General features: G+C 47.6%; 1 protein-coding gene across 1 annotated transcript in view; it reads right to left on the bottom strand.

The window, feature by feature from the left end:
* Positions 1-20,677, bottom strand: part of AKAP12 (A-kinase anchoring protein 12) — a 47,377-nt gene extending 26,700 nt beyond the window's left edge. Inside the window, exons 1-2 of the mRNA XM_008064966.1 lie at positions 20,657-20,677; positions 20,373-20,487 (exon numbers count right to left, since the gene is read on the bottom strand). Coding sequence (XP_008063157.1) covers positions 20,373-20,487; positions 20,657-20,677 — 136 coding nt within the window. The remainder of the gene's footprint in view (positions 1-20,372; positions 20,488-20,656) is intronic.
* Positions 20,678-23,014: the final 2,337 nt, after the last annotated feature.

Here is a 23,014-nt window from a genome sequence, read left to right as displayed (position 1 = left end):
CCTCAGCCTCCCAAAGGCGCAGGATTACAGGCTGAGCCACCGAGCCCGGCTGGTTTTTTTTTTTTAAGTTGGAGTCTCGGTGGCCCAGGTTGGAGTGCAATGGCATGCTCACGGACCACCGCAGCCTTGACCTGCCGCTGGGCTCAGGTGATTCTTCCGCCCCTGCCTTCCAAGTAGCTGGAACTACAGGTGTGCACCACCATGCCCAGCTACTTTTTGATTGATAATAGAGACGAGGTCTCGCCAAGTTGCCCCGGCTGGTCTCTAACCCCCGGACCCAGGAAATTCTCTCGCCTCTGCCTTCCAAAGTGTTGGGATGACAGGCGCGAGCCACCGCGCCAGGCCAGCATCCTTTTCCTCTGCCACTCTTCGCGCCCTGCCTGCCTGGCCCCGCAGCCGCAGCTCTCCCCCCAGGCGAGCAAAAAGAAAGGTTGTACCACTGCTCTTCTCCTGAGGGCGTGGAGATCGCGTTCCTTACTCCCGAGGGGCAGGGAGAAGGTGGGGGAAGGGGTGCTCGGCGTGGACCAGAACGGGCCCAGCGAAGAGAGGGCCGGGAGGGACCAGGAGGATGAAGAGCTGGGAAGCCCGAGAGCGATGCCGCGTAGTTGCGCCTCGTGACCACCAGGGGACGCGACGCACCACACTCGGGTCCAGAGTGAGCAAAGCCCCGGCGGCTTTCCTGCTGGTAACCAGACTCCGTTATCATCATCACCTGCGGCCTCTCCTAAGCCCCGTCTTACATCCGGGCAAACACAAGGCCTGGCAGGAACAGGGAGCGAGGGGCCCTCTCCTGACTCAGGGAGATATTGCCTGGGAGCCGATTCCCAGACAGAGCCACCTGGCAGCATCCTAATCTTTCATCTTGCCTGGAGGAGTCCCAGCTTTAGTCCACAAATTGCTTCCATGGAAATGAAGAGTCTGGTGGATGTGACATGCTGCGGTCTACACAGCTAACAGGGCAGAAGAATGCGGCCGCTCCCCTCCTCCCACTACCTGTACCACTAAACTCAGCCCCTGAGTTTAGTGATCCCGCTGTGTGGATCACAGATAAGAAATTCCGCTGTGCACAGTGGCTCACGCCTGTCACCCCAGTACTTTGGGAGGCTGAGGCCAGGTGACTGCTTAAGCCCAGGAGTTTTTGACCAGCCTGGGAAACATAGCAAGACCCCCTCCCCCATCTCGACATCTTTTTTAATTAGTTGGGTGTGGTGGCATGCACCTGTAGTCCCAGACACTTGGGAGGCTGAAGCAGAAGGATCATTTGAGCTCAGGAGTTCGAGGCTGCAGTGAGCTATGATTATGCCACTACACTGTAGTCTGGGTGACAGAGCCAGTTCCTCTCTCTTTATACAGAATAAAAAAAGCCGGGCACAGTGGCTCACACCTATAATCCCAGCACTTTGGGAGGCAGAGGAAAGAGGACTGTCTGAGTCCAGGTGTTCAAGACCAGTCTGGACAACTTGGCAACCTAGTCTCTACAATAAATTTAAAAATTAGCTATGCATGGTGGCGCATGCCTGTGGTTCCAGCTACTGGGAAGGCTGAGGCAGAAGGATCGCCTGAGCCCAGCAGATAAGGGGCTGCAGTGGCCATGACTGTGCCACTGCATTCCAGCCTGGGTGACAGACAGAGACTCTGACTCAGAAAAGAAAACACATTGTCCACGAATGTTCATAGCACCCTTATTCATCGGAGCCCAAAGTGAAAGCAACCCAAATGCCCATCAACCCATGCAGAGGTGATAAAAGTGGATGTGTCTACACAGCGGAAAGAATGAAAAGGAACAACGTACTGAGACCCACTGTAACAAAAATGAACACTGGAAAGAGTTCCATAAAAGAAAACTAGTTCCACTGGGCTCGGTGGCTCAGCCTGTAATCCTGTGCCTTTGGGAGGCTGAAGTGAGTGGATTGCCTGAGCCCGTGGGTTCGAGACCCGCCTGGGCAACTTGGCGAGACTTCATCTCTACAATAAATCAAAAAATTAGCCAGGTGTGGTAGCGCGTGCCTGTAGTTCTGGCTACTCGTAAGGCTGAGGTGGAAGGATCGCTGGAGCCCAGCAGGTTGAGGCTGCGGTGGCCGGGAGCGGCCACTGCACTCCAGTCTGGACGACAGAGTGAGACTTCAACTCAAAAAAAAAAAAAGAAAGAAAGAAAACTGTCTACAGTTAATTGTTGTGGTGGTCGCACAACTCGCGAATGTCCTAACATCCACCAAATTGTCTACTTTAAATGGGTCAACTGCATGGTATGCAAATTGAATCTCCTTAAAACTTGTTTGCTTTTTTATTTTAATTGATTAATTTACTTTTGAGACAGCGTCTGGAATGCAGAGCTGAAATGCAGTGGTGCAATCCCAGATCACTGCAACCTCAGAGTCCTGGGCTCAGGCAATCCTTCTATCTTAGCCTCCCCCAAGTAGCTAGAGCTCCAGGCATGCGCCACCACACCTGGCTAATTTTTAAAAATTTTTTGGAGAGATGGAGTTTCACTATGTGGCCCAGGCTGGACTCAAACGCTTGGCCTCAAGCGAGCCTCTTGCCTCGGCCTCCCAAAGTGCTGGGATTACAGACGTGAGCCACCACGCTACCCAACCTCTATTAGAAAAAGAAAAAAAAAAAAACTTTGTTCTGGTTCTGAAGACTACAGGGAGGTTTGGAGGTGGGGATGGGGGGACTGAATTTGAACTGTACTTTAGAAAAGGTAACAACGGGGAGGAAGATGCTCAAGGAATAAGCAGGTGGCAGTAGTGGTGACAACGGTGCGGTGACGCCCGCTGGCTGAGGCGAGACTGAGGTCATCTGAATGGAAGGTGCTCTGTGGAACAAGAAAGGCTGAGAACCCTAAGGAAGAGAAAACTGCAAAAGGACCCTGGGAATACATAGAGAGGACTGGCCATCAGGACAAAGTGGCTCCAGGTGCCACACGTAAAAATAGGGAGCGACAACCAACCGTGTGACACGTCACAACACAGCAACCTAGAAAAAAGATGGGAGATGCCTCACCATCTGGCAACCCACAGGCCAGGACCCACAAACCACTGCCAGAAGGCCGACTGCTTCACTCATTCTTTCCTGAAAGGCAGGGGACAGGGACCAAGACACCAGAATTAGCATCCCTAGCGGGTTCATGTATTTCCTCCAAGGGGGCTTATGGATTTAACCCCAATGTGAATATCAAGAAACTAGAACAACGGGCTCACATGCCGAGGTCCACTCTCCCTGGTCTTCTCTCCTCTCATTTCTTTTCCACGTGGCATTGCAATTGGAGGAAAATAAACCAAAAACCAGCAGAGTCTCTTTTCTTCTTCTTTTTTTCTGTAGAGGCAGGGTCTCACTATGTTGCCCAAGCTGGTCTTGAACTACTGGCCTCTAGTGATCCTCCCACCTCGGCCTCCCAAAGTGCTGGGATTACGAACATGAGCCACCGCACCTGGCTGGTCACTTTTCTTCCTACTGTAGGAAAATGAACCATGAAATCTAAGAAAGAATTTACACTGCTGCTTTTCCTTTAAAATGCTGCATGATAATTTAAAGCTGAATAAAAAACAGTCCCCAACTGGGTAACTGCAAAAGAGGAAATAAACATATATGCCTTGAATCGAAACGACGTTGTCAATTGTGACACAGGAGGGCTCTCCTGGGCTCTGTGTGCTTTCAGGTCTCTGCCCCATGCGATGAACAGACAAATAGCAGCTAATTGAATTTTATGGTCCAGTTGGATCGGACATGTTTGTATAGACATGGCTATTTCTATTCAAAATCCAAGACAAATAATCTGAAGAATCGTTCCTCAAAGGAACCGTCATGATAAAACAGAAATGCTAAGGGGAATTTTTAAATTGTTTAAAAAGCAATGGGAAGAGAAACATGAAAAAAATCAAACATAAAAGTGATGCAAAATAAATATTATTTCTCCCCTTACTAAATCCACATATTTATTTATTTGATTTCACAATTTCATTTTTCTGAAATATGCCGAATGAGAGATACAGCTTTATGTGTAGGATTTATGTTTGCTGTTTGGAATGTATAACATTTACAGAACATCAGTGTTTTCTGATAGTGGGAAATAGTATATCTACCTTGTCAGTGGCGTATACAGCAAACACAACATGTTTAAAACAGCAAAGAACGAGAAAAATGCCTATATTGATATATAAAACTGCACGTCTTGGTTCACGGTAAAAGCAGAAAATAAACTATATAGTCAGTATAGTACTGACTTTGCTTTTTTTTTCTGAGTTGGAGTCTCACTCTGTCTCCCAGGCTGGAGTGCATGATCACGGCTCACTGCAGCCTCAACCTCCTGGGTTCAGGCGACCTGTCCACCCCAGTCTCCCAAGTAGCTGGGACTACAAGAATGCATCCCCACGCCCAGCTGATTCTTTTCAAGTCTAGTTATGTTGCACAGGCTGGTCTCAAAATCCGGGGCTCAAGTGATTCTCCCACTTCGGTGCTGGGGATTACACATGTAAGCCACCACACCCCGTCTCCAATTTGCTTTTTTTTCCCCCTTTTTTTGAGTTCAAGTCTCATTCTGTCGCCCAGGATCGAGTGCAGTGGCACAATCATAGCCACCGCAGATGGGACTTGCTGGGTTCAGGCAGTCCTTCCGCCCCAGCCTTCCAAGTACCTGGAACCACAGGCGTGTGCCACCACGCCCAGCTAATTTTTTGATTTATTGTAGAAATGAGGCCTCGCCAAGTTGCCCAGGCTGGTCTCGAGCCCCTGGACTCAGGCAATCCTCTCGCCTCCGCCTCCCGGAGTGCTGAGATTTACAGCCATGAGCCACTGCACCTGGCTCCAGTTTCCTTTTTTTTTTGAGTTGGAGTCTCACTCTGTCGCTCAGACTGGAGTGCAGTCACGCTCCCGGTCACCACAGCCTCGACCTGCTGGGCTCCGGCGATCCTTCCGCCTCAGCCTTCCGAGTAGCCGGAATTACAGGCACGCGCTACCGCGCCCGGCTGGTTTTTTGATTTATTGTAGAGATGAGGTCTTGCTGCCCAGGCGGGTCTCGAACCTGCGGGCTCAGGCAATCCACTCACCTCAGCCTCCCAAAGCGCAGGATTACAGGCTGAGCCACCGAGCCTGTATTATATTGCCTTCAATGGGGTGAAAATGGATTCATCATAATAATCATAAGATTATTTTAAATAATCTTGTTCTGCAAAAAGCAAGAATGCCCCTTCATCCTCAGTTTCTCAGGAATGCATCCTCATTAGAGAAGCACCTTGTTGTCCTGGAAGAAATCAGCCTAACTCATCTCTACATGTGGCTCCATTCAAGCAAATTCAATGTAGTCCTGCGGGGTAGCGAATTCAAGTTGTGTTTTTTGGAATTTGGTGGAATTTTTTCCCCAAAAATAAATGCTTGGGACTGGAAGTGTTTCGGGATTCAGATTTTTTCTGATTTTAGAATATTTGCCTTATACTTACAGGTTGGGCATCCCAAAGCCGAAATGCTCCCATGAGCATGTCTGTCAAGCATCATGCTGGCTCTCAGTTTGCACTTTGGAGATCTTGGATTTTGAATTTTCAGACTAGGGATACTCAACCTGTATTTTCTTTCTTTTTTTTTCTTTCTTTTCTTTCTTTTCTTTTTCTTTTTTACTTTGAGTCAGAGTCTCATTCTGTCGCCCAGGCTGAAGTGCAGTGGCATAATCACAGCCACCACAGCCTCCACCTTCTGGGTTCAAGCACTCCTTCCACCTCAACCTCCCGAGTAGCTGGAACTACGAGCACACGCCACCACACTCTGGCTAATTTTATTACTTATTGTAGATACGAGGTCTTGCCAAGTTGCCCAGGCTGGTCTCAGGCAATCCTCTCACCTCTGCCTCCCAAAGTACTGGAATAACAGGTGTGAGCCACCGTGCCCGGCCTCAACCTGTATTTTCAATCCAAGCTTGGCTGAAAACACAGAGGCAGAAATCATGGATAGATAAAGCGGGAAAGGGGAAATACTAACCTCCCAGATACGAAGCGCATGAGTTCCTAGACTGAGTAAGCTCCTAAGACCCCACAACCCCACCTGAGCAGAAATGGATTCTCGTGGAGACGACTCATTACAAAACCTCCAGAAGACAGGTGACCCAAAGGACACACTTCCTTGCCAGCTACCCAGGGGACGAAGAATCGGAACAACCACAGGTACAAATGGCAAGTCACCTCTCAGGCTGACACTGGAGGAATCCCCATGTGTTTGAACACCCTGAACGGAAATACATGAAGGGGACAAGGTGGGAGGATTGCATGAACCCAGGAGTTTGAGACCAGCCTGGGCAACACCATGAAACCTCGTCCCCACAAAAAATTTAAAAATTAGTCAGGCATGGTGGTGCACACCTGCTACCCAGGAGGCTGAGCCCAAGAGGTCAAGGCTGCTGAAGTCCATGCTTGATTGCTCCATGCTTATTGTACTTATTAAATGAAAATTCTTTAGGTGTTTCCTCAAGGACTGAATCACCATGAGAACGAAACGGCTCCAGTGCCCCCTAATTTATAGTCACCTCCAAATGGTTCCGGATGTTTGTAGTTGAATACTTAGTAGAATATTTAGGGCCATGGTTTTGACAGCATGAGAAAACATCACACTTTTGCAAGAAGTTCATTGTCTTATTCTGTTAGGGCAGTCACAAAATTACCCTATGGACCAGGTGCCTGTATACATTAAACACACAGGACTCATTTCTCACAGCTCTGGAGACAGGGATAGCAGCAGGGTTGGGCTCTGGAGAGATTCTCTTCCTCCCGTCTACAGACTGTATCCCTGAAGGGTGGGAGGGGAGTGGAAGGCTGGGAGGGGGGGATTTCCTAAGGACACAAATCCCATTCATGAGGGCTCCACCCTCAGGACCTAATCACTCCCCAAAGGCTCTTCCCCCAAATAACATCACTGTGGGACTTAGGATTTCAACATATCACACAAACACTGAGTCCACAGCACTGAGCTCACACAGGCCACAGAGCTCGAGGTGAGGAGGAGACCCTGTCTCTGCCGTGAGACCACGCAGTTAGAGACTGCAAACTTTCCACTGTAGCTACAACTAGGACTTCTTGGAGAGTGGAAAAGCTCTTCCTCTAATCTCTAGCTACAGCTTTGTGTAAGCCTGTGGGCTACTCATCTTGCCGAGTGAGGTGCCAAAAGGGTAACTGATCATCCCAGACCTAGTTATCCACAAACAGGCAGGATGTGATAGCTCAGGCCTGTGATCCCAGCACTTTGGGAGGCTGAGGCGAGAGGATCGCTTGAGGCCAGGGGTTCAAGACCAGCCTGGGCAACACAGTGAGAATTCATCTCCACAAAAAATAAAAAAATCAGCCAGGCAGGGTGGTGTACACCTATAGTCCCAGCTACTCAGCAGGTTGAGGCAGAAGGATCACCTGAGCCTAGGAGATCGAGGCTGCAGTGAGCTGTGATCACACCACAGAGTGAGACCTAACTCAAAAAAGGAAAAGAAATTCTCTCTCTCTCTCACACACACACACACACACACACACACACACACAAACACACGCGGTTTCCGCTCTCTGGCAAGAGCTCACGTAGCAACATCCTTGATAAGGGACTGACTCTGACTCCTTTATACGATTCCTGTCTTCTTTCATCAATTCTTCCAGTACTTAATACCGGTCTTTCGGCAAACTAAGTTGCTCTCGTGTTTTAAGGAGATTGAGAAATACACTGTTCTTCATAGCTGGGAATATTGAAATCGAGGCCCAGTGCTGCCTGGCAGACCTCCAACAAGCACATTCCTATCTGAAATATATATATATATACCAGCCCTGGTGTTTTTCTTTTAATGCGAGACAGGTTATTTTCTCTGGAGATGTTTCGCCTGGAGAAGAAAAGATTAAAGGAAAGACATGATAAATGTTTTCAAATACTCAGAGGGCTGCCATGTGGAAAAAGGAGTCGAGTCTATTCTGTGCCGTTCCAGAAGGCAGCACGGAAACAGGGGAGCCGTTGGAAGGGGCATAGTTTAGCTCCAGTGGAATAGATGGCTTCCTTTTATGGAGAAAACTCTCAGAGTCTTCAAGTGTGTAAGCAGAACAAGGGGCCAGGCGCCTGGTTCAGAGAGCTCAAAGCTCCTGTCGGCAAAGGCTTCTTGGTCCCACACCTGGCCTTCCAGTTGGTCAATCATGGAAGTGGTAGCCCAGCGCGGTGGCCCACGCCTGGAACCCCAGCACTTTGGGAAGCCGAGTTGGGAGGATCGCTTGAGCTCAGGAGTTCGAGACCAGACTGGACACCATAGTGAGACCGCATCTCTACAAAAATTTTTTTAAAAATTAGCCCGGGCCCGGTGGGATGCATCTGTAGCTCCTGCTACAGGGAGGCTGAACCCAGGAGGTGAGCCTGCAGTGAGCTGTGATCCAGCCACTGCACTCCAGGAGTGAGAGCACTGACTCAAAAAAAAAAAAACGGAGCTGGGCTCAGTGGCTCAGCCTGTAATCCCGCACCTTTGGGAGGCTGAGGTGAGTGGATTGCCTGAGCCCGCGGGTTCGAGACCCGCCTGGGCAGCAAGACCTCATCTCTACAATAAATAAAAAAATTAGCTGGGCGTGGTAGCGCGCGCCTATAATTCCGGCTACTCGAAAGGCTGAGGCGGAAGGATCGCTGGAGCCCAGCAGGTCGAGGCTGCGGTGGCCGGGAGCAGCCACTGCACTCCAGTCTGGGTGACAGAGTGAGACTCCAACTCAAAAAAAAAGAGAAAAAAAAAAATCATGGAAGTGGTGTTATGGGTTCAGTTGTATTCCCCCACAAATTCTTATGTTGAAGTCCCAACCCCCAGTGCCTTTCAAGAGGCGACTAAGTTGAAATGAGGGCATTAGGGTGGACTCTAATAGAGAGATGTCTCTCTAAGCAGAGGCAATCGGACACGCAGACGCCAGGCATGCACACACAGGAAAGGCCACGTGAGGCTGCAGGGAGACAAAGGCAAACCAAGGAGAAACCAAACCTGCCACCACCATGACCTCAGACATCCAGCCCCCAGATGGTGAGAAAGTAATTGCTGTTGTGTAAGTCAGCCAGCCAGTCTGGCATCTTATCATGGCAGCCCTAGAAAATTAATACAAGCAGGATAATGGCCTTGTGCTTGTGGCAGTGTAACTGTCCCTGTTAAGTAAGACACATTAGAACAACCAGTTCATTCAACTAGTTGAATCTAGCATAAGCCAGGCAGGGTGGCTCACACCTGCACTCTCAACATCTTGGGTGGTGGGAGGATTGCTTGAGCCCAGCAGTTTGAGACCAGTCTGGGCAATATAGTGAGACCTTGTCCCTACAACAAAACAAAAACAAAACAACGAAAAAAACACACAGAAAACCTCTAGCATATACACCTTTTCACCTGAGTAACACTGGTAACACCTGAGTAATACATTCACTGGTAACCATTGGAGAGGTCAAAGGAAAACTACTTGACCTCATGCTGTACTGACTTTTGAACTACAAAAGCAATTTGAAAAAACTCAAAACCTGGTACTCAAGAATAAGTCTTTTTTTGTCTTATTCAGAGTCAGAGTCTCACTCTGTCACCCAGGCTGGAGTGCAGCAGCACGCTCACAGTCACTGCAGACTTGACCTGCTGGGCTCAGGTGATCCTTCTGTCTCAGCCTTCCAAGTAGCTGGAACCACAGGCACGCACCAACACGCTTGGCTAATTTTTTTATTTATTATAGAGACAATGTCTCGCCAAGTTGCCCAGACTGGTCTCAAACCCTGGGCTCAGGCAGTCCTCTTGCCTCTGCCTCCCAAATTGTTGGGATTATAGGCGTGAGCAACCGAGCCCAGCAAGAATAAGTCTTAATAAGCTGTTGAATTTTAAGCCTACAGAATTTATCTCTGAATGCTATCAAAGCATTATTTTACATAATATAGGGACACTGTGCTCCAGAATATATCACTGCCGGAACCATTTGGAGGTGATTATAAATTAGGGGGTATTGGAGCTGTTTTGTTCTCATGGTAACTCAGTCATTGAGGAAACATCTGAAGAATTTTCATTAAATAAGTACAATAAGCATGGAGCATTCAAGGGTGACTTTAGCAGTATCGACCTCCTGGGCTCAGGCGATCCTTCCACTACCCCAGCCTCCTGGGTTGCTGGGACTACAGGTGTGCACCACCATGCCTGGCTAAGTTTTTAATCTGTTGTGGAGATGAGGTCTCACGATGTTGCCTAGGCTGGTCTCAAACTCCTAGGTTCAAGCAATCCTCCCATCTTTGTCTCCCAGTGTGGTGGGATGACAGGTGTGAGCCCCCGCACCTGGCTAGATTACATAATTTGCAAAGAAGAGGGAGAATGAATGAACAGAGGTCTTACTCTCCTTCTTCTTTATCCCTTTTGTTACATTAAAAGTACATAAAATAAGCCGGGCTTGGTGGCTCAGCCTGTAATCCCGCGCCTTTGGGAGGCTGAGGTGAGTGGATTGCATGAGCCCACGGGTTCAAGACCCACCTGGGTAACTTGGCAAGACCTCATCTCTACAATAAATCAAAAATTAGTCAGGCGTGGTAGTGCGTGCCTATAGTTCCGGCTACTTGGAAGGTTGAGGCGCAAGGATCGCCGGAGCCCAGCAGGTCGAGGCTGCGGCGGCCGGGAGCAGCTACTGCACTCCAGTCTGGGTGACAGACTCCAACTAAAAAAAAAAAGTACATAAAATAAAATACATAAAAATATAAGTTCACTGCACTGTCAGACTTGAATATAGTTCAGAGAAAAACATCTTGGCTGCCGATGACTGAAAAATAAATCTGCATTTCTTTAAGGATGAAAGCGATAGAATATTTGTACCACAAATTTGTCAATGACAGAAGTAATATCGGAGCAGCCACACTAAAAAATACTGCTGCAAAGCAGGAGAATGAATTAAAACCAGCTCCCAGAAATTGCATACCACAGTGTTTTTACCCAGGTTCAAGGCCTGTTTTGTGTGCGTTCCCTCCAGTTTTCAAGACAGTACAAAACAGGATACAGCTTGTGAAAATGTCATGCAATAATATTGTGTTTGAAATACCAAAGTGTGTATGGTGGGGGGGGCTCTCTTTGTTTGAGACCATAACTAGGAATCCTCATTCAATCACAGGCAGGTCAGGGTTGATTTCACGTTTCCAGGCAACACCTGGATAACCAGCCATAAGCACCATTGAGAACCCAGCACGGTATAGTCCTGGGAAGGATCCAGCTTTGCTAGTGCTGATGCAATAAAGGAAAAGGAGCCTTGGATAAAATCCACAAAGCCACAGCATTTAACTATGCAGAAAGTGAACTGGGAGAAAGGGAAAAGCTTCCTCCTTGCCCATCTGATTACAAATGTGATATAAGGAACTCTAAAAACTGGGTCTTCATTTAGTCAAATATCTGTTGAGGCTGGGTGTGATGGCTCCTGCCTGTCATTCCAGGACTTTGGGAGGGTAAGGTAGGAGAATTGTTTGAGGCTAGGAGTTTGAGACCAGTCTGGGCAACACAGCGAGACCCCAGCTCTAGAAAATAATAATGAGGCTGGGCACGGTGGCTCAAACCTATAATCCTAGCACTTTGGAAGGCCGCTCAAGCCTGTAATCCCAGCACTTTGGAAGGCCAAAGAGAAGGGATTGCCTGAGCCCACAGGTTTGAGAACAGCCTGGGCAACTTGGCAAGACCTCATCTCTACAAATAAATCAAAAAATTAGCCAGGCGTGGTAGCACGCACCTGTAGTTCCAGCTACTTGGAAAGCTGAGGCGGAAGGATCGCCAGAGCCCAGCAGATGGATGCTGGGGTGGCCGTGAGCATGCCACTGCACTCCCGCCTGGGCGTTGGAGTGAGACTCCAACTCAAAAATAGTTATAATAGTAATTTAAGACAAAAGAAATATTTGTTGAGCACTTATTACGTCCCAGCTACTGGTCTAGGCTTAGAGGATTCAGCACGAGCAAAACAGAGCTCCCCCCTGCAAGGCACTACCCTGCACGGTCCTGCTGCCAACCCCCATCCCAAGAAATCTCTGCCCTCATGATTTTTATATTTCAACAGAGGTGGAGGTGAGAGATGGGCATCCAATGCCAGATGTTACCAACCGGTGTGGAGAAAAAAAAGGAGAGACGGAGGCTTGCGATGTGGGTGGCAGGTGTGTCTTCATGAGAACTAACAAGATACCAATTATGCCACAAATTGAAATAGAAAAGGAATCAATCACAAAAACATTTCCTCAGAGTAGAAAAAGCAGACTCTTGCAGAAAAACAGGCACTTGGGGGCGGAATTCGCCTTTTAAAGAGACGCAGACCAGGTCTTGGGGTGCCCACTATCCAGATAAAGTTATTAAACATTCAGCGCGAGGAAGGACGCCTTTTAACTCCTTTAATGCCTTTCTGGAAGGTAACAAGATCCGCAGGGAAGGCTGTGATTATTTGGCAGTGACCTTCTGGCCTTTCTATCTCCCAAGGGAGCTGTACACCAGGCTGGCGGGTTCACATGGCAAATGTAATAAAAGCAAAGACAGTGACATGAAGCACCATTTGAAAATGAGATTCTCCATGGGACCATATTTGTTACTATCTTTGGGGGAAAATACCTAAATGCAGAAAAATGGAATCACGAGTGCACCCACTTCTGCCTGAAGCAACAACATCTGGGGTTTTCTGTTTTTTTGCTTTTCTCTGGGGGTGACGGGGTGTGACCACAGCTGGTATAACAGCAGTGCCCCAAGTGCACACTACCAGGAGCCGTCTATACCATTCTCTGCTTAGCCTAACAAGGCCGGGTCTATCCGGTCAGTTGGCCCTCACTGTGGCAAATGCTGATCAATGGCACAGCACCCATCAGCTTGCAGCTGGATAAATATCCTTAATTCTAAGTATGCAAGTAGCATATCCACACACACACACAAATAACCTAAAAAACAAGGAGAGGTCAGGCCCAGTGGCTCATGCCTGTAACCCTCGCACTTTGGGAGGCTGAGGCAGGAAGACTGCTTGAGTCCAGGAGTTAGAAACAAGCCTGGGCAACATAGTGAGACTGTGTCTCTAGGGAAAAAAAAAAAAAAAGCCGGGTGTGGTGGCGTGCACCTGTAGTCCCATCTACTCGGGAGGCTGAGACAGAAGGATCGCCTGAGCACAAGTTGAGTCTGAGGCGAGTCATGGTAGTGCTACTGTGCTCCAGCCTGAGTGACAGAGGAAACCCTGACTCAAAAAAAAAGTAACCAAAACTATTCATACCCCCGAAAGCGACTGAAATAAAAAAAAAAAGGAGAGTGCCAGGTGCAGTAAAGGCCAAGAGTTCAAGACCAGCCTGAGCAGCACAGCATGACTCCACCTCTGTTATTAAAAATAAAAATAGAGGCAGAAACAAGACAGACAGGGGGAGGAGGGAATAGGAAAAAAATAAAAATAAAATATGGAAAACCAAGAAGATGACCACCATTGTTGCTTTGCTTACACAAACAAATGTTCTCTCGGAAGGGTAGAGAAAACAGTTTTCACACTTTTTCCTTTTTTTTTGAGTTGGCGTCTCACTCTGTCACCCAGGCTGGAGTGCAGTGGCACTCTCATAGCCACCGCAGCCTGGACCTGCTGGGCTCATGCGATCCTTCCGGCTCAGCATTCCAAGTAGCTGGGATTACAGGCATGCGCCACCATGTTCGGCTTTTTTTTTTTTAAATTGTAGAGACAAAGTCTCACCAAATTGCCAAGACTGGTATTGAACCCCTGGACTCAGGCAATCTTCTCGCCTCCACCTCCCAAAGTGTTGGGATTACAGGCATAAGCCACTGCAATGGCCGACACATTTTCTTTTTTTTTTTTTGAATCAGAGTCTCACTTTGTCACCTAGGCTGGAGTGCAGTGGCACATTCACAGCCACCACAGCCTCTGCTTGCTGGGCTCAGACGATCCTTCCACCTCAGTCTTCCAAGCAGCCAGAACTACAGGCATGCACCACCACGCCTGGCTAATTTTTTAATTTATTTATTGTAGAGATGAGGTCTCACCGAGTTGCCCGGGCTGGTCTCGAACCCTTGGACTCAGGCAATTCTCCCACTTCGGCCTCCCAAAGTGCTGGGATTGCAGGTGTGAGCCACCGTGTCTGGCTCACTTTTTTTTTTTTTTTTAATCTTTTAAAAAAATGCTTTTGAGTTGGAGTCTCACATTGTTTTTGTTTTTTAAGGTTTGTCAAGTGAAGCAGTGCGCATAGAGAGGAACAAAGAAATCTGTAAGTGGTTGTGACGACTTAGTTGTAAATACCACTGTACTTGGACCAGCTGGTTTTCACACACTGTCTGCGGTATATACTCTGCAGCTAGGCAAATTTAAGAAAGAAAACAGAAATAACTGGGTTATAAACGATACAATTAAATGTATTGAGTCCTGAGACAATTGCTTGTTTACCCGTATATGGCTATGAGTTCTGTAGATGCTTTATTTCAAAACCAAATATGCTATTGTCAAAATAAACAGGGTGTTAAGTTTCTTGCTTTAGTAATCAGTTTTCCTCAACTGTTTGGAAAAAAATAATCTGCCTAACAGATACTGAGATGGAATTTCATTTTTAAATCTGAAAGTTGTAATAATTTTCAAAAGTTTTAGATCAAAAACTGGTCACAGACCAAAAGATAATATTTTATTTATTTGCTCTTTGAGTCGGGGTCTCACTCTGTTGCCCAGGCTGGAGTGCTGTGGCACAATTATGGTTCCCCACAGTCTCAAGCTGCTGGGCTCAGGCAATCAATCCTTCTGCCTCAGCCTCTTGAGTAGCTCGGACTAAAGGAGTGCGCCACCACATCTGGCTTATTTATTTATTTATTTATTTACTTAGTGCACCACCACATCTGGCTGATTTTTTAAAAATTTTATTTATGCATTCATGCATCCGTTTATTTACTTATTTATGGCAGGGGAGAACAGAAACAGAATCTTGCTATGTTGTTCAGGCTGGTCTTCAACTCCTGGGCTCAAACAATCCTCCCTTCTTAGCCTCCCAAAGTGGTGTTCAAGATACAATATTTTTTAAAACCATCCTAGCCGGGCATGGAGGCTCATGCCTGTCATCCCAGCACTTTGGGAGGCTGAGGCAAAAGACTGCCTGAACCCACGGGGTTTGAAACCAGTCTGGGCAACATGGCGAGACCTTGTCTTTACAGTAAATTAAGAAAATTAGCTTGAGTGTGATGGTGCGCTCTTGTGATTCCAGCTACTTGGAAGGCTGAGGCAGAAGGATCGCCTCAGCCCAGCAGGTCGAGGCTGTGATGGCTGTGATCGTGCACTGCACTCCAGCCTGGGCAACAGAGTGAGATTCCGACTCAATAAATAAATAAAAAGCACCTTTGCTTGGGTTTTTAACTTACAGAAAGCCAAAGACAATAGAACAGATGATAACTTGCTGGAGAGGGTGGGACTTTCAAAAATATACATATATTTTAAAAATATATATTTTCAACAAAAGCAGATCTGCCCAAAACTAATGGCACTTGTGCAGCCTCTGTGAATGTTGAGAGTAACTTGGCATGACAGCACTTTCTAGTTGGGGAGAGGAAGTCAGGCTGCACTTCTGAATAAGCAGTTTTTGTAAATTAATAAACCCCTAGCGAGAGCTCTAAGGGAAGAGACCGGTCACCAAGGCTGAAGTACTGTGCGGTGATTTCTTATGGTTTTCATGGTAAATAAATGTGTTTCCACGCCTGATTAGGTACGCTCTTGTAGATGGGCCCCAAATTACATGGTCTTCAAGCTCCTCCCAAAACCTGTGTGCATCTCACCTTGCTGTACAGTCTAGGAAATATTTAGTGAACAGTTCCTTCTGTCTACCATGGAAGAAAGTTCACAAGAAAACTTCCTTCACAAGGATCTTTCCCAGAATCTCATCTTCATTATAGGAAGACATCAGTTCGAACTGACCAGTATTTCTGGTTTCAGAAAGAGCAAGTCAGTCAAGACGGGTGAAATATTTTCACTCTCGACTTTGTCTAAATATTGTCTGTCATGTTAAAGTACAAAAACTCCTGGAGAAATGTCTCTTGTTTGTCATTTTCTCCCCATCAGTGGATCTTGCTTTTTTATTTTTATTTTAGTTGGAGTCACACTCTGTTACCCAGGCTGGAATGCAGTGGCACGATCACGGCTCACCACAGCCTTGACCTGCTGGGCTCAGGCCATCCTTTCACCTCAGCCTCCAAGTAGCTGGGACTACATGCACACCACCACACCAGGCTAATTTTTTGGTAAAGACAGGGGTCTTGTTATGCTGCCCAGGCTGGTCTCAAACTCATAGACTCAAACGATCCTCTTGCCTCAGCTTCCCAAAGAGTTGGGTGTGAGTCACCGTGCTGGACCAGATCTTGGACCAGGACCAAATTCCACTGGTGACCAGTCCTTCCAGGGACCACGATGGGTCAGTCTTGTTCTTACTTAAGCAGACACTTGCAGAAACCAAGGTCCCCCAAATCCTACAAATAAGCATTTACATACCAAATGATGCCTTCCTGTAGAATTCTGGTTTCTGGAAATAACCATAAAATCTAACCATAAGCCGTCATTCATGCCGAAAGAAAAGCCTGGAAAGATACTGTTTAATAATTCAACATGAAGATTGGGTTTGTATTTACATGGCCAGGTTGTTAACTATGGCCTCTCAGGCGGACAAAATAGAGAAAGAAAAAAGACAGAGCCAGCATGGCCATTGCCTCAGAAACCCTCATGGGCCAAAAGAATTGTGGTTCTGTCTAACACAGTGAAAGCATATCCCCAAAGCAGGACCACTGAAATATCCCTGATGGTGGCCTCTGTGGTCCTCGGCCACTCAGGAACATCTGACTCCTTTCCCGGAGGACAAGTCCTTTTCAGGGTCTGTTGAAGGACAGAGTGTATTCATTACCACTCTTCCTGCAGAGGCATTTGATATTGGCTCTGACCTCCAAGGTCATGGTCAGAAGCCTAGGTCGACTCAGGGAGACAGAAGTAGTCACAGGGCAGGGACAGAATCACTTTCTATGGAAACCATTGTTTACCCACGTGGCTAAAACATGAACGAAATCACATCTAGACTAAAGGAGAGAGAAAGATCTCGGGTAAACATGTCCCAGAGCCGGGCGCGGTGGCTCAGCCTGTAATCCCAGCACTTTGGGAGGCCAAGGCGAGAGGACTGCCTGAGCCTGGGGGTTCGAGACCAACCCGGGCAACTTGGTGAAACCTCGTCTCTGCAATAAATCACAAAAACTAGCCGGGTGTGGTGGCGTGCGTCTGTAGTTCCAGCTACTTGGAAGGTAGAGGCGGAAGAATTGCCTGCACCCAGCAGGTTGAGGCTGCGGTGACCGTGAGCGTGCTACTGCACTCCAGCCTGGGCGAGACTGCAACTCAAAAAAACCCAACCAACCAACCAACCAAACAAACAAAAGAGTGTCCCAGATTACAAAAGAGTTGTGTACCCTGCCCCCCCACCCTCCTTCCTCTCATCCATTCTACCCATCAGCTAAGTCTGATGAGAAAGAAGCCCTCCAGGCCCCAACACTTCCTTGGTGGCTCATTTCAGTGACCTCACACTGCCCACTAAATACCTCCCAAAGCCAGGCATGGTGGCATGAGCGTTTAATCCAGCTACCCCGGGAGACTGAGGCAGGAGGATGGCTTGAGTCCAAGGGTTCCAGGTTACAGTGAGGCATGATGGCACCACAGCACACAAGCCTGGGTGACAGAAGCGAGAACCCAACCAAAAACAAAGAAACCAAACAGAAAATACTTTCTCAACTACACTCTGCTTTCAGATCCCTGTTATCCAGTCTGGGTTTTTTTTTTGGGGGGGGTGGGGGCGGGGAAGAGACTGCATTCATTCTACAACCTTCAATAAAAACTCTGTTGGGGCTGAGCGCAGTGACTCACACCTGTAATCCCAGCATCTTGAGAGGCCGAGACAGGAGGATCACTTGAGACCAGGAGGTCAAGACCTGCCGGGGTGACAAAGTGAGATCTGGTCGCTACAAAAACATTTAAAAAACTAACCAGGCGTGGTGGTGCACACCTTCAGTCTCAGCGACCAGGGGTTGAGGCAGAAGAATCTCCTGAGCCCAGGAGGTTGAGGCTGCTGAGAGTCACCAACGCGGTACTACGCTCCAGTCTAGGCAACAGAGTGAGACCCCAACTCAAAAAAAAAAAAAAAAGAAAAAGAAAAAGAAAAGTAAACGTGGGAAGGCCAAAGCACTCGGCTTGGGAATTTGAGTTGGGTCCGTTCCAATCACCTCAGTGGAAATCATCTGAAACTCTCACACCAGGTCACGCAAACACTCCGTCTGCAGGACTGTGTATCTTTCTAACTTTATATTGCGCCTGTGGTGCTATAGACAGATAACTCTTCCCACCAACTTCAAAAGCAGCTCCCTGCTTGAAGCAGCTCTAGGGGGCAGAGAACGCAAAGGAAAACAGGTTCCACATATGGGAAGCATCTCGTGTAACCAGGCGATGCCGAACCCCTGTCACAGGGTTTTTCCCCTTCATTTATCTCTTACAGTATGCGAGTCAGCTCATCGTGTCAAATCGCTTCACAGATCTTTGGCAGTGGTTATTAATTATCCCTTCATTTATGATTACATGGAACAATGAAATGAGAAGTTAAGAGTAGTCAAAGGTCTTTCAACATGGAGCCACTTTTCTTTTTTATGAGTTGGAATCTCACTCCGTCGCCCAGGCTGGAGTGTAGTGGCACGTTCACGGTCACTCCAGCGTCAACCTGCTGGGCTCCAGCGATCCTTCCACCTCAGCCTTTCAAGGAGCTGGAACTAGAGGCGAGCACTACCATGTCCGGCTAATTTTTTAATTTTTTTTATTGTAGAGACGGGGTCTCACCAAGTTGCCCAGGCTTGTCTCGAACCCATGGGCTCAGGCAATCTACTTGCCTCTGCCTCCCAAAGTGCTGGGATTACAGGTTGAGCCACTGAGCCTGGCCAGAGCCACTTTTTACAAGAGTTTTGCTGGTTATCATGTTCGATTCTGACCCCAGGATATGGTACCCCCTCCCAAATGGGCTAAAATCAAATATTGATATTATTGGCTGGGCACAGTGGCCACACCGGTAATTCCAGCACTATGGCCTAAGCGTAGGGGTTCAAAACTAGCCTAGGGAACTTGGCGAGTCTTCGTCTCTATAATAAATCAAAAAATTAGCTGGGTGTGGTGGTGTGTGCCTGTAGTTTCAGCTACTTGGAAGGCTGAGGAGGAAGGACTGCTTGAACCCTACAGGTCAAGGTTGCGGTGGCTGTGATCATGCCATTGCACTCCAACCTGGGCGAAGAGTAAGACTGACTCAAAAAAAAAAAAAAAAATTGGTATTATAGTAAAAGAGTTCCTCTCGACTAACCACCCCTTTAAGGGTGTCTAGACTCAAGAACTATAAACACGCAGCATCTCCTAGATTAGGCAAAGAGGGGTGCACCTTGCAATGAGCTTGTCAGAAAGATCTAGAAGTAGAGAAGGTTTTGTTCTAGAGATTCTGACTCTTTTTTTTGAGTTGGAGTCTCACTCTGTCGCCCAGGCTGCAGTGCAAGTGGCATGCTCACGGCCACTGCAGTCTCAACCTACTGGGTTCAGGCAATCCTACCGCCTCAGCCTTCCAAGTAACTGGAACTACAGGCATGTGCCACCATGCCCAGTTAAATTTTTTTTTTTAATTTACTGTAGAGATGAGGTCTCACCAAGTGGCCCAATCTGGTCTCAAACCCGTGGGCTCAAACAATCCTCTCACCTTGGCCTCCCAAAGTGCTGGGATTATAGGCATGAGCCACCACGCCCAGTCTGATGCTGACTCTTTTAAGACAACCCTAACTGCCATGTTTCCAACAAGAATTCACATTTAACACTCAAAGTGGTAGGGACAAGGCCACATCATTTTAAAGGCATTGAGTTCCAGATAAGGACATATGACTTCAAGGTCTTAGTATGAGACTACTCAAATGGTCAAACACTTTCTTTTTGTTGGTGTTTTTAGTCAGGGTCTCCCTCTGTCACCCAGGCTACGGTGCAGTGGCACAATCATGGCTCTCTGCAGCCTTGACCCCAGGACTCAGGTGATCCTTTTGCCTTAGCCTCTCGACTAGCAGGGACAATAGGTGCGTACCACCATACCCAGCTAACTTTTTTTATTTTTTGTAGAAACATGGTCTTGCTACGTTGCCTGGGCTCAAGCAACCCTCCTGCCTAAGCCTCCCAAGGTGATGGGATGACAAGTGTGAGCCACCACATCAGGCCCAAATACTTCCTTATATAACCAATTGATTATTTTTGCTGTTAACATCAATCCACCACCAGGCAGTATGACAGTATATATTCTGGCAAGTTCTCCAACGTCTGTTGCAAGTAATGTTTGCCCTCCAGTGCCTGGTATTCCACCCAGAGTCCGGAAAGGCAGCTTACCATCTGCTGTCGAGACTTCTTCCTGCTGACTGTCCAGGGCTCCCTCCTGGAGGCTGAGCTCATCTTGTTCAGCCAAGCCATTGGCAGTGGACAGCTGACCATTCGTCTGTAGGAGCTACAGGGAAGACAAGGACAGGGACACTTAATGTCAGTACTCACAACCAAATGAGACACAAGACACTAACTTCCGGAATATAAACTATTGAAAGAAGAAAAAGAAACAGAGGTTCAATAACAGTAAAGATTTGAGTCTTGAAGCCATCTGAAAGACCCAGCTACCTTACCGAGATAGAAGGTGCTAGCATCAAGCCGATGGGCCTTGTATCTGGGTAAGTGTGTACAAGTCATTCATGCAGTCATGAATTCATGCATCTGTACCCCATGCAGGATACACATACTGGCCTTTTCAGGCCTAGTCTCTCTCTCTCTTTTTTTTGAGTCGGAGGCTCACTTTGTCACCCAGGCTGGAGTGCAGTGGCATGCTCATGGCTCACCAGTCTCGGTCTCTTAGGCTCAGGTGATCCTCCCGCCTCAGCCTCCCAAGTAGCTGGGACTACAAGCATGCACCACCATGCCCAGATAATTTTTTTTACTTATAACAGAGACAAAGTCTGGCAATGTTGCCCAGGCTGGTCGCGAACTCCTGGGCTCAAGTGATCCTCCGGTCTCAGCCTCCCAAAGTGCTTGGATTACAGGTGTGAGCCACTGCACCCTACCCCCATTTTATAAATAAGGACACTGGGACTCAAAGTGACTGCAGAGGGAAAGGGGTGTCCTGCTACAGGTCTCACAACTCTGGAATGGAGGCACCGTGGCCCGAAAGACAGGTTACCACAAACTACTTCAGGGGTTTTTCTGAACTGTCAAGAGCACCCTCTTTTATTGTTTTATTTTATTTTATTTTTTTGAGTTGGAGTCTCACTCTGTTGCCCAGATTGGAGTACAGTAGCACACTCCCGGCCACCACAGCCTCGACCTGCTGGGCTCCAGCGATCCTTCCGCCTCAGTCTTCCAAGTAGCTGGAATTACAGGCACACACTACCACACCTAGGTAATTTTTGATTTATTGTAGAGACCAGGTCTTGCCAATTTCCCAAGCCAGTCCCGAACCCCGCGGGCTCAGGCAATCCACTCGCCTCGGCCTCCCAAAGTGCTGGGATTACAGGCTAAGCCACCGAGTCAGGCCTGAGGGTACCCTCTTTTATTTTATTTATTGTAATTTTTTTGAGTTGGAGTCTCACTCTGTCACCCAGACTGGAGTGCAGTGGCCGCTCCCAGCCACCGCAGCCTCAACCTGCTGGGCTCCGGCGATCCTTCCACCTCAGCCTTCCAAGTAACTGGAATTACACGTGCGCGCTACCACGCCCGGCTGATTTTTTGATTTATTATTGTAGAGATAAGGTCTCGAACCCGCGGGCTCAGGCAATCGACTCACCTCAGCCTCCCAAAGGTACGGGATTACAGGCTGAGCCACCGAGTCCGGCTCTTGGTACCCTCTTTTAAAGGACCTGTTTCTAAACACAAAGATTGAATGACTTAAAGAGCATCCCCTGGCGCCAGAGCTGCCTGCGACAAATCTCAGAGTCCCACACTCTCTCTGACATAATTTTGCCCTGCTTACAGGCCATCGGATGGCTCTGGCCACACCACTGACTTAGAACGGAGTCCTGAAGGGACCGTGGGCTCAAAACAGTCAACTCAGAAGTCTTGAATTGCACTAAATTGATTGCACCTGGCTGGTCCCTGCTCCCAGCAAGGCTGTCCTTCAACTGCGTGAGTCTCCGCCTGAAATAATTCCCCGCCCTGTACTTTAATACTTACACTACAGATGGAATTGTTGGCTTCAAAATGCCCATGCTGAGTCCATTTATTAAACAGAATACTCAGATTACATTTCCACTTAAAGTCTTCTCTTACCAAAATATGAAAGATGGGAATTTTAAATGAAACCTAAAAACACAAGAGAGGGGTGGGGAAGGCGGGGTAGTATGACTCTCCCAAGTCCATCGGCAAAAAGGTCACCGTATTTTAACTAATTATCATTGCTTACAGGCACAGGTTAGATGGAGATTTGGTTAATAATGTGAAGAGGCTGGCAGAGAAAAGCAGAAATCATATATTATTTTGGGCCACGTGGTAACCCAATGAATCTTTTTTTTTTTTTTGAGTTGGGGTCTCACTCTGTCACCCAGGTTGGAGTGAAGTGGCATGATCGCGGCCACTGCAGCCTTGACTTCTTGGGCTCAGGCAATCCTTCCACCTTCAGCCTTCCAAGTAGCTGGAACTATAGGCATGCACCACCACATTTGGCTAATTTTTAAATTTATTATACAGACAAGGTCTCAGCGTATTGTCCAGGCTGATCTGGAACTCCTCGGCTCAGGCAATCCTCCCTCCACGGCCTCCCAAAGAGAAATGGGGCTTCCATAACAATGAAGATTTGAATCTTGTACAGATCGGAAAGACCCAGCTATAGGCATGATTACAGGTGTGAGCTACCACGCCTGGCTAAGTCTCTTTAAATATGAAGAATCTATAAGACATAGGCACACCCTTCTTTTAGACATGTCACACATACATAGCAAAGTACATTAGATGACAGACATGGAATCCCAAAAACTGACATATGGCTGGAAGCAGTG

Source organism: Carlito syrichta, unplaced genomic scaffold (genome assembly GCF_000164805.1).
Source record: "Carlito syrichta isolate Samal-C Ts95f unplaced genomic scaffold, Tarsius_syrichta-2.0.1 Scaffold308114, whole genome shotgun sequence".
NCBI classification, from domain to species: domain Eukaryota; kingdom Metazoa; phylum Chordata; class Mammalia; order Primates; family Tarsiidae; genus Carlito; species Carlito syrichta.
Note: the sequence above shows the minus strand (reverse complement) of the source record. Positions and strands in the feature narration are given on the sequence as shown.